This window comes from Lissotriton helveticus, chromosome 4_1, assembly GCF_964261635.1.
Source record: "Lissotriton helveticus chromosome 4_1, aLisHel1.1, whole genome shotgun sequence".
In the NCBI taxonomy this organism is placed as follows: Eukaryota; Metazoa; Chordata; class Amphibia; order Caudata; family Salamandridae; genus Lissotriton; species Lissotriton helveticus.
The window spans coordinates 145,473,558-145,485,704 of NC_136063.1; the positions used below are offsets into that span (position 1 = coordinate 145,473,558).

Sequence of the window (12,147 nt, forward strand, 5' to 3'; positions counted from 1 at the left end):
GTATCCTCTGTTGTGTACCAAAGGGATTTAATATTTGGTTCCTCAATGTCAATGTTTATGAAAAGAAAATGTATTCTCAACCTATCATGGCGTGATGAGGGGCTGGTGAGGTTTTCTTTTACTGGCATTAGTTTATCTGGAAATGTTGATGCTTTAACAGGTGCTGGTGATTTGGACATAATGACAGTGAGGTGTGTGGACTGTGATAAAAAAGAGAACTGTAGATTGATGATCTATCGCAGATATTACGCCAGTTAGTAGATACTCTACATCGGTATTGTTTGAGCAAGGCGAGATAAGGAGCATCCAGTGTTACATTTTTTGGGGAAACCCTCTACAAGACTTCTTGGTATTTGTGCACTCAGCTCTTGGGAAGAATTGGGGTCACCTGCATGCCGTGTCCGGTAACAGCTCCAGGAACAATTTCTCTCTCAGTGGTAGCACGTGTTTATGAAAAAAGTTAAAGGGACAGGATAGAACCCTGGGGGACACCACATTTTAGATGCTGCTCTTTGGATTGGCCTTTGCCTGTGACTTTGTTTGCATCTTTTCATGAAGTCGTCTCCCAGTTCACTACAGACCAACTTCTCCCAGTCTGTCATTAGAGAGTAGAGAAGTGAGGTCTGAGGTGTTGCACATGGGCGATAACTCAAGAAGTGAGTAGCGCAGAAGCTCCACCTTTGGATCTAAGGACACCATTGAGAAAGGCAAGTGGTTTGAACTTGTGTCGAACATAATGAACATCTGCATTGTATCATTTCTGCTTATAGGACAGAGTTTAGCAGACAGACATTGAGCAGTTAGTGTGTGACAACAAAGAACCTCAGACCTTGAAATGTAACTCATTTCGTTAAACCTCGAATGTCTGCTTCTTGTGATATTGAATCGAAGACTGTGGGCAGTTCAAGGGCTTCAGGTGTCCTTCAGGGTCCACAATTTAAACTTAATTTTCTGACATTGCAAAATGGATCCAAATATTATATTTGTTGATAATACTGAGCAGTTTATCAGAGCTCCTTAACCCCTTCCATGCTGATGACGGCCCCCAGACGTCATGCATCACGGTGGGCGTGTGCTGATGACGGCTGGGGGCCGTCATGAACCCGCCCATTCTTTAAAACGGGCGCAGAATCGCGGCCGTGCCCAAGGGGTTAAACTATGGGTTAGAAGAGGGCGACCAGAGAAGATTTAATTTGCCAACACTGTAGAAATGTTTTTTGTAGCACCGGCACTAACTTTCTTGTCTTCTTTCTGCATATCAATAGATGGCTGTACTGGAACTGCAAGGAAATGGCGACACAAAGGTCTCGGAATGTGCCATCACCCGTGCGGGGCAATCTTTGGAGGATCCCAACATGCGGGTGAGAGAAGCCTGAATGTCTGTTGTAGTTTGAGTCTGGTGGGCATACCTTAGATTCTAGTTCTTGTCGGTGCAGCATTGCCTTGACCCACATTCCCCTTTTTCTTCTTATCAGATCCTACAGTTGGTACCATTTTTTCTTCATTAGCATCTATTGTACGATTACATTTATAGGCTATACCAGTCATTAACCCAGGTTATTGTAACACAAGGCATGTCTCAGCACCTGGTGGATTCGTTGAATACTTGACCATCACTAGGACATGCCTGAACATGCTCACTTCTTCAAGTCGTGGATGTTGGTACAGCCTTCCCGACTCTTGAAGGTGGTCTCAGTCTTCTGCTATTGGATGGCTCCCAGTGGATGCCAAAGTATAACCACAAGTCAAAGCAACCCGCCCATGCCCTTTTAGCTTGCTTCCATAAGTTCAGCCCTTTTAGAAGCCATTTGCTATGGCCACCAATGGATTAAGCAGGGCATTTAAGAGGAGATTTTGTGTTGGTTTCTGAGTGTTTCAGGTATTAACAGAGATTGTCCTCTCACACCCATAGGGATGAGAATCAAGCACTTTGACATGGGTTGGTGGAGCGGGTGCCCTCGCCTTCAGACTCTCTAAACGTCACCACAGATTCTACAATCCATCTCGCTCCTTGTCCACTTTCCAGCCAGGGCATCTGTGAGAGGCGGATGGCGGCCCAAGCATATGAAATGGTTCTGCTCATCACTGCTTCTATATTAGGAGCATGGGCTAGATAGAGGCATGGTTCCCCCTGACCAGCATACCATCTTGTTGGGATACTAGCCTGCATGCCCAAAGTTGTCAGGTGAAGCTCTTGGCCCATTTCAAGGAAACACAAATTGCTTTTGTAGATAGGTTTGGGCGTTATAAAACCCCTCCATGCACCATATTTCCAGTCCAAGGCTTTCACTTTAAAAAAAAAACACAAAAAAACATTCTGGAAATTGTGGTCTTTTTTCACTTCAAAGTGCCAAACTATATTGGTTTGTAAAAGAGAACTTTAGATTGAAGACTTGGTCTCCCACATCCCATTTAGTCACAAGCTCATCCCACCTTTGTGGATTGACGGACAATGACACATGAAATATCTGCGGCTTTCTCAGCCAATCCGTACTTGCTTATTGCTTCCTAACAGTCGTATTTTTTCTTAAATGAACAACAAAGTTAAACCTAAAATGGCTTGCGCAAGATTACACAAAATATAAGAGCGTTGCTAGGATATGAAGTCAATAGTATGTATTCATACCAGTTAAGCCAATGACCTTCTCTCACCCGCTGCTCTGATGTACATGCATAGTATAAAAGGTAGGCCCAAGGTAGCTGATACAGATCAGTATTGAACTGGATACCTTTCAGGCACTGTCAAAGTAGGAGCATGTTCTGTCCCTGCTCTTTGATGCCAGTCTCATGTTTATTTCTTTCCTGTTGGCAGGAGTTCATCCTCCAGTGTCTGTCCGACGATCCTGTGAAGCGGCCAACAGCTCATAGCCTTCTCTTCCACCGTGTGCTCTTCGAAGTCCACTCGCTGAAGCTTCTGTCTGCCCATTGTTTCATCAACAATCAATGTAAGTTGAGAGATGGCTGGGCTTCCTTTGGAGATCTGTCACTGGGGAAGAGAAAACACAAAGCAAGTGGCAGGCGTCCTTTGAGGATTTCAGCAATTCCGTGTAGGGTTTTGAAGTGTACACGAAAAAGTGGCGCCTATGCTGGTAGCGGTTAATGTGGGTAAAGACAATAGCAAATGAAAAATAATATAAACGGTGCAACACGGACAGAGGAGACCTCAAGAACCTCTGTAACAGTTGGCTAGGGCCCAACAAATTGAATACAACACAATTCCAGTGCACACGTTATGGTGAGTTAGTCATATAGGTTTTTTTCCTTTGTGCAACGAACAAAAAGCACAAGTCCTGAGTAATGAGTCTAGGTGGACACAAATAGGTCAAATATTTTAAGATGTATTAAGCCCTCCTGTTCTGGAAGGGTGGCATCAAGACAAAAAATACACATAACCAGCCGACCTGTGTTTAGTCAAGCGAGCCGCTAGCTTGTGACTCTTCAGGGCTGTGGGCGGTTTACGTATAACTGTTTCGGTTAGCCGGTGATATTTCCAACAAGGCGTTGTCGGGTAAATGTACTAGGTAATTGGTGAAGGTTCACAGGAAGGTAAAAAACAAACAAACAACTACTGGCGGGTATATCCGTTGTTGATTTGGCAGTCTGGAATGCAGACGCCACATGTATGCAGTAAAAACGGTTCCTCCAATGTAACGGAGTCCTTTGAGGATTTGTCACTGGGGAACAAACCTTACAAAGCAAGAGCCAGGTATCATTTGGGGATCTGTCCCTGCGGCACAGAAAACACAAAGTAAGGGCCGGGTATTATTTGGGGATCTGTCCCTGCGGCACAGAAAACACAAAGCAAGGGATGGTATCCTTTGGGGATCTGTCACTGGGGAACAAACAACACAAAGCAACTTGTAGCATGTCCTGATTTTGGGGGTTTGGACAACTTTTGTGTCCTCTTTTGTATACCAGATGGATTTATCATTTGATTCCTCACTGTTTATGAAAACAAAACTTATCCTCGGCCAGTCTTGGCATAATATGGGGCTTGTGAGGTTGAGCCAGGGAAGATGTGGGGCATCCAGTGTAAAATGTTTTTGGGAGACCCTTTGCAAGACTTTTTGGTATTTTTACCCACCGGTTTTGGTGTCCTTTGGAGGGCAGTCACTGGGAACTGGACAACACAAAGCAATGCTTGAGAGGGTTTTCACTGGGGGCCACTATAGGGCATTCGGAACTGAATGATGTTGGGGCGAAGGAGCTCTACGTTTTCTGGTCAACCCTTGGTTTTTCCTTCAATCGAACAATCGCCGTGGAGATGCTCCATATCCGTACTGTTCTGTTTGCCATTGCAGCTGGCTCTGATGGCTGTTAGCCACTCAAAGTGTACCCCCTTCTCAGCGAGGGGGCCACTGCATCTCAAATTGTATAAGTGCGGTATAAAGCGCTCTATAAAGACAAGTTATTAGTATTAGAATATCTTAGTCTAGAGGCATAGGCCTTATAATCTCTTCTGTTGTGATTACAAAGCCCTTTCAATTCCAACCTGTAGAATAACTGGATATGTACAAGCCGGGCTCTGTCACCACCTGTCTCAAGAGGGCAGGAGGGTGCAAGCCGGACTCTTCCAGCTCCTATCTCCAGAGAGTAGGAAGGTACAAGCCGGGCTCTTTCAGCACCTATCTCTAGAGGGCAGTAGGGTTACTCTCCAAGTCCGTTTGACATTGATCTTGTAATGAAGATGCCAGGAACAGTAAATGATGAGAAAGGAATTTATTTCCATGAAATGCTGCACCCACGACCGGATGCTCACGCCACACACCAAGATCTCCGACAACTGAATAACGTTGTTGGAATCCTGGCATGTCGCGTCCTGCATCCGAACGTGGAACGACATACAAATGATACACAGTACAGGTAAGCATTTCTCGTGACAACTTGCGCCAGGTCCCCAGCGCGATGATGTCAAGAAAGGAATATATTACAACAGATCTCTAGAAACCAACCCTCTGTATTTCTGAAGAACAGAACATGATGGGTATTACACCGGGCCCTTTCAATACCAATCTCTAGAGAGCAGAGCAAGTACATACCAAACCATTTTCAGTGCTGGTCTCTAGAGCTCAGGACAGACACACCCATTCCATGAGAGCAGAACAGGGATGTAACAGCCAGGCCTTTTCAGTACTGAGCCCTGGAGAACTCAAAAGGCAGGCACCAGCCGGTTCTTTTAGTTCCATCCATTTAAGAACAGAACATGAAAACTATGTGCAGAAGTAAGTTGAGTATAAGAAAGGTCCTCTTTATTCTGAACTCTAGGAAACAAGAAGAGTGCAAGGCAATCCCTTTCAAAACTAATCTCTAGAGAATTGAAGAGGGCTGTACAAGTCACCAGAAATATGGAGTGCCTTTAAACACATATCTATAGGGATCAGGACAAGTTCAAGATGGATCTCACTAGAGGAGATAAGCTATTCCCTTTCAATACCACTCTCTAGAGTACAAGACAAGACAGGAATAAGCCAGGTCCATTCAATAATGCTGTCTAGAGTACAGGATTGGTTGAAGCTGGGCCCCTTTAATACTTCTAGCTGCACATTTGATGTCTGGTACCAGCCTGGCCCTTTCAATATCTAATGTAACATAATATGGGTATTTTGAAAGCACACTTTCACCCCTTGGAGCAAATTGGTAGTAAATAACACATGTGTATTGTTATCCATCTCGGTGTTACTCATTTTATCAACCTCAGAAGAATGAAAGGCTGAGTGTACCCACCAGGCTATGATCCTATGACCATGAGGTCAAACACAGATCCCTGGAGTGGGCGTGTTACTCCACTGAACCACCAGACCATGCATTTCTCACTTCAACAGCCATTCCTATAGAATAGGAAAAGATGGATGCAAGACAGACAATTTCAATACTTCTCACTAGAGTATAGAAAAGTTGGGTGCAAGATGTGCTTGTTCAATACAGATCTCTAGAGAACAGGACAGGTACAAGTCTGGCTCATTGTATACCCAAATATAGACTATAAGTCAGAATCTACACCATAGGCTCAGCATCTGACCAGTTGATTTTGAACCAGGGCCAAGCCATTGGGGGCACATTCTATGAGTGAGGTTGTCCACTCTGTCCTTATGGTGAGATCACTACAGTCAATCCACTCTGTACGCATCTTGCTACTCTTGTCCCAAACGTTCTAATCCTTCAGTGTAAGGCTGACGCAGTCAAGCGGTTGAGTACACGTTGTATGACACATGTTTCGCATTTTGTATTCTTTCCCGATAAGACTCAAAAGGTTTAGTGGTTGGGTACACGTGATTTAACTCCTGCTCTGCACTTTCTGTCCTTTGCCTTCAAGACTCGCGATTCGTTTCCTCTAAAGCTGATACAGTGAAGAGGTTGGATATGCATTATATGCCTTGTGTTCTGCAGGTTGTCCTTTCCCTACTAGACTCACCATCTGGCCCCTATGAAACTAACATGGTGAAGCATTTTGAGGGTGTTAAGTCAAATTGGACCCGGCCACCTGTCTCTTGGGGACGGTCAGGACAGGAAGGGCAGGAAAATAGAATGGAAATTCAAGCAACTGGCCCTGCTGCTTGCAAAATGGCGGATTGCCATCACTGGTTCCCGCCAGTGGTGTCTCTCGTTACTTTGAACAAGTGCCGCTAGATCTGTGTGAAGTCCAGAGCACGACATTACACTAAACATAGCGGTGCCGTTTCTTTAAGGATTGAAGCACAATTATTTCCAGCTTCTCCTTTAACATATATTGGAGGTCCAAACACCCGAAGTAGTTCCCAGGTGTTTTTCCACAATACCAATCTATCGGAGGTCATCTGTGACTTCGCCTTGAATGACAAAGGTCTTTTATATATCTTGCAAAATAAACCATTGTCCCGAGGATGATCTAAGGGACTGATGCCATAAAGACCGAAACGTCGACATTTCCATCAACTCCCAAGAAAATGTTAGTTTCCTACCAATTCTTTTCTATGTTTAGTTAACTATTGCTTTACAATTATTTAGGAGCTGATGCAGGTTATGACATATGTCCTCAAATTGATTTTGTATGTATGTACATACCGTAACTTCTTTTTGCTGATATCCCTTCTTTTTTATGTACCCTTTTCTGCAATTTGATATGATGAAAATTAGATAAAATTATTTTGATATAAAATAGGATTTACCGTGTGCTTTTGTTTCTCTTCTTCGAAATTAATTTTCATTATTGTTGTCCTAGTGGACACTGTGTAGTTTGTTCATTTGTGACTTACTTGAAATCACTTAAAGCAAAAGAATATATTCAATACAAACAAAATCCCTTGTAGATACCTTTTTATCTTGAGATTTTCATTGCCCAAACCTACAAGGGTATATTGGGTTACCATTTTGAAAAAACATCTCATAGATGTGCCCGGTAGGGCCGGTGAACGGGGTTGGATCAAACATGTAACAGAATGGGCAGTGGCCGAAGAGGTGCGGCTTCATCAATGTAGGAGGGATTTGCAAACATGGTGGGAGATCCTTACTAGATTTGGGGATGTCAAGGAGGGTTCTGCAGACGACAGGCAGGAATCGGAGGGTTAAACACTAAGGGCATATATCTGGGAGAGAAGGATTATCAGGCTGTTTTTCCTACTGTGATGTTCTGTACACAGTGGTCCCTCAAGTGGAATTACTTCTGTATTTATGACATACAGAGGATGATGGCCTGATTGTTTGAATTCGTTATTGGTACAATGTTTGTAATGTACTGACTGATTTAATGAAAAAATATTTTTTTAAAACATGGTGAACCATTTGGGGATGTGGTGTATTGTACTGTAGCATTTATATATATATATATATATATATTTATATATATATATATATATTTATATATATATATATATATATATATATATATATATATATATATATAACCCTTCATATGTCAGTAAGGGGCGGCAAAGTACATTTTCGGGCAGGTACAGCGCTATATTGGGGGGAGGTCGTGTGGTGACCAGAATATTGTATTCTGCATGGGAATCATTTTGACTGCTCTTATCTAAGGGTGCAGCGCCTAGTAGTGTGGTGCTGGAGTGTGAGAAATGGGTGCGAAAAATATAATTGTATTAGCTGTCGGTTATCGTTCATTTGCTCTGCAGGTTCTCTGTTATGTTTCATGGTTTTAATCATTCTAGGACAGGTGAAAGAGGCAAGGATCTATCTCAGTGGTTCCCAAAGTGGCTGATACCGCCCCCTGGGAGGTGCTGGAATGATCCGCGGGTGCGGTAGTAGCCTAGGGTGCAATTGGGGGGCTTTGAATAACAAATAAGGGGGGGTGAAAGCATAAAGAAAGAAGAGAAGGTACCATTTTTTTGGGTAGTGTGGGAGTCACTGATCTATCTGAATGGTCTATTATAGTTAGTCATGTTGTGGCGGCTTGGAGGACTAAAACACATATGCTGCTACACAGCACCAACCGAGCCAGAAGGGCAGCCTGGTGCCTCATGCATGTGTACCAAAAAAGCCGGGATAGAAGGCCCAGTGATCCACTTGGCAACAGGCACAAGGAAGGAGGGCTGCAAAATGGGTAGTGATGCCAATTGGGCAGGAATGGAGGTTGGTGGCTTGAGCCATGCACCTTTTTTACAGGCAGGGATAGATCCTCATGAGCAAGGAAAGAACTGAAAGTGCAATCAAGATAGGCAACTTGTGCAAAAAATGTACAATCTTTAAAAGGCCGAGATCCCACCTACTCATACTGGGCCAAAAGAGACCACAGGTGTGAGCAGGGATTCGTGTCCAACCCCTTCTCATGGTCAGCACTTAATCGCTAATTTCCTTCCTTCATCATCAGACTTACACAGCGAAGTGGTAAAGTACACCTTGTACCACTTGATCTGTACTCCTGTTCTTTCAGCGTGAGGGATGGGCAAGCGGTGGGGTACACCGTGTACCACTCGTGTTCCTCGCATTCTACATCTTCATTATCAGATTGAGGCGGGCACACATTGTACCAATTGTGCTCTGCGCCTCCTGCTTCCGCACAGTGAACCTGAGGAAAAACAAGGGCTTTTAAATACAAATCTCTGGCCTCAGAGGAACTATTGTTCTCGTGGGAGTTGCCCTGACTGGCAGGAAGTACAGATTAAGGTTTGTTTAGCAGCACTCTGAGCCAGGGGCAGGAGTACAGCGGGTGCCCAACAATTGTGAATGCAGCAGTAGACGGAGAATGCCAGGGCGGGCACCTGGTAGCTGCTTTAGTCGCTGTCTCTTTATTTGTGTTCCTCCTCTCAACTGTGTCAGTCTCCCTCCCTTGGCTGATTCCTCTCTCTGCCTCACTCTTTTATATTTTATATTATCAGCATTTGTGTTGCACAATTTTTTGACACTTATTAGTGAGATGGCTCAATGAATTGACACATGCTGCTGATAGTTGGTATAATTCCACATTTGTAAAGCACAAACCTATCACCCCTAAGGGTATCCTGGCACTGGGGGGGCCGTCGGGGGATTAAGTGAGCTATTGCCCAGAGTCATATGATGCTGAGCTGAGCTGTCGCCAGCATTGGGCGTCAAACCATGAGCCCTGCGCTCTGGAGTCAGCCGCACTGGCCCCTGCACTGCTCCCCCGCCCCCCCTTGCTGTGATCTGCAGCGTCTCCAGTGCAAATTCCAGTAAGGCCAACCCTGCTTTCCATCCTTCTGAGGCCAGCAAATTGAGCACTGTTAAATTAGGTAATAGTAACACCTGTTATTTACAGTGCTTAGAAGAGTCAGAGGTGCTTTATGAAGCACTACATAAAAAGCAAGTTATTTTAGTATGATCTTGCTGTGCTCTTGGAAGTCTTAGCACCCTTTTCGTTTTCATGCCTCCCAATGTCGGGATGGGGGTTCTTCCCTGACCCTTCTCTTTGATGGCCGCCAAGATGGAACACCAGAAAGTAGCTCCCGGTCTTGGGATCACTTTTTAGTGAATATCCCTATTTGTGCCCTTACCAGCCACCCCTCTACTTTTTAGCTTCTGAAAGAACAATTCGGAATGTAATGGAGGAATCCACTTACTTAGTCGTCAAAGGCCCTCTCTGTCTGCTTGGAGGCTAGAAGGACGGAAGCCTGCATAGTCCCTCGTGGGGTATGGATCGAGAGTCCATCGCACTCCTGTCTTACAGTTGGTCAGTCATAAGTCATTGCACAGAGTTTGTGAAAGCCTCCCCGAGGCACTACTGGGATGACATCTGCTGCACTGCTCTGGATATGGACCCTCCCGCCTCCCGAACTGCTGTTTAGGGTCCCGGAGTGGGAGATGGCGCGCTGCATCACAGCATGACCGCCGAGCAGGAGCCCTGCTCGTATTGAATGCTGTGTTGAAGATCTACGTCGTGCAGAGCTGACTCCTGCCTTGATAGATCTCCCCGCAGCCGACTGTTTCTGGCCGCATACGGGAGCTAGCCTCATCAGCCACTCTCATGGAACCGGGGTCTCGCAGCAAGCAAACCTACCTTAGGCTCAAGAACAGGAAGGGCTGCTTCCTTCCATCCCCTGATCAGCCCTTTGGAGGGAACAGGCATGTTTCTCACTGATTTTTATGTATTTATTGTAACGATCAAAGGGAACAAGCACTTTTTCCACTGTTATTCAGTAGTATTTCTACTGCGGTATGCTAAATAGCACCATGCGGGTCAGGGGTTTGGTGCTGTCTTATAGTCACACATTCCTCAAAGATCAATCACCGCTCTAGTACCTGTCTGTATCTCCCTGCCCGCCACTCGGCGGCGGGAAGGGCGACTACTGAACAAACCGAATACACAAATGAGCGCATTAGGCCTCATTTTCTTTGCATGGAATGTGTGCAGGATTTAGAGCAGGTATTTTTTGAAGAGTAGATTATCCAGCCCTGAAGAAGGCCCCAGACCCATGTGGGCACACGTTGCGGGCCGAAACATGTTGGCATTTTGAAGAGGGTATAACTGAATCAATTAATTCAGATACAACCCCATTCACGCTTTTATCCTATACCCCAGGTACCCACCGAATAAACACACTGTTTGGGTATACCTGGATGTATTTTTAACTTCACTCATGTGGTTCCCTGAATAGCCAGTTTTATGCATTATATAAGAACTCCCTTAACGGCTTTTGTTGAGTCTTACCTGGGTGTGGAAAGACGCCTATGATGAAGCATGGCACGATGAGTGAGGCGTCTTCTCCAATGTCTTTGGATATCCCAACCAAATAACTTTTTGGAGGGGAAGTAAACTCTGCAGGACCACTTCCACTCATTCCTCCTTCCCTTTTTCTATTTCTTTCTTACAGTCTAGACATCCCGAGGGATATATAGACGACAGCAGTTGCTTTTTTGTGATGCGATTGTACCAGGGAGACTGCAACTGATCTGCTTCTCTCACTCCCCATGTGAAAACAATTCCCCAAAACTGACCTTCTACCACTGGAGAAGCACCCTGACACTCGTCATGGTCCTTAGTCCCCTAACTTAGACTGCGCCTCCCCCAATGACACCCACGGTTATTCTGTTAAAATGATTGCCCCCATGTCGGGTATGCATCCTGCAACATGGTTTAAGATTCAGGATCAGAGACCAAAGCACCCCTCTACCCTCCTAAGGGCCTAACGCCTATTATAGCGGCCTTTTCTATAGTGCCCCCATGATACCTTTTCGTCGCTCTTTGACCCAATGACAACACCACTCATTCACTTCCTCCTCCCCATTTTAGCCTGTGCTCCTTGAGCCATGGATACAACACTAAATCCAACAGGCCTTAATGGCTACACAATTAATAACCAGCTCAAATCCCATCCGGAAACCCTTATCTCTGACCCATACTTCTGTTCGAGCAGGGGCATGCTAACCAGTGACCTCATCTTCTACACTTAAAGATGTGCTCAGTGGAGAACTGCCATATACTCCCTACTCCGAATAACTAATTCCAGGAAAACACCACATGGGCTTAGACTAACAATATCCCATTCACCCTTACGTGAGGCAGTCGCTAGCATATCTCTTTATAACCATGGCATCATCCTAGTCCAATCCTCTAATGACCATGTAGCAGTATTGGACAATATTTTGCCTATCATAAAAAGAGCTGTGAACAAAATGAATCTATCCACTATCTGTAGACTCTCAAGTGTGCCGGACACCAACCATGCATCCCTTTGTACACCCTCTCCTACAATGGCCTCC

The 12,147-nt window shown here is 44.9% G+C and overlaps 1 protein-coding gene across 2 annotated transcripts in view; it reads left to right on the top strand.

The window, feature by feature from the left end:
- Positions 1-12,147, top strand: part of NRBP2 (nuclear receptor binding protein 2) — a 383,035-nt gene that overhangs the window by 278,729 nt on the left and 92,159 nt on the right. For both annotated transcript variants that reach the window (XM_078686579.1, XM_078686580.1), the window contains exons 10-11: positions 1,266-1,361; positions 2,813-2,945. In XM_078686579.1, coding sequence (XP_078542705.1) covers positions 1,266-1,361; positions 2,813-2,945 — 229 coding nt within the window. The remainder of the gene's footprint in view (positions 1-1,265; positions 1,362-2,812; positions 2,946-12,147) is intronic.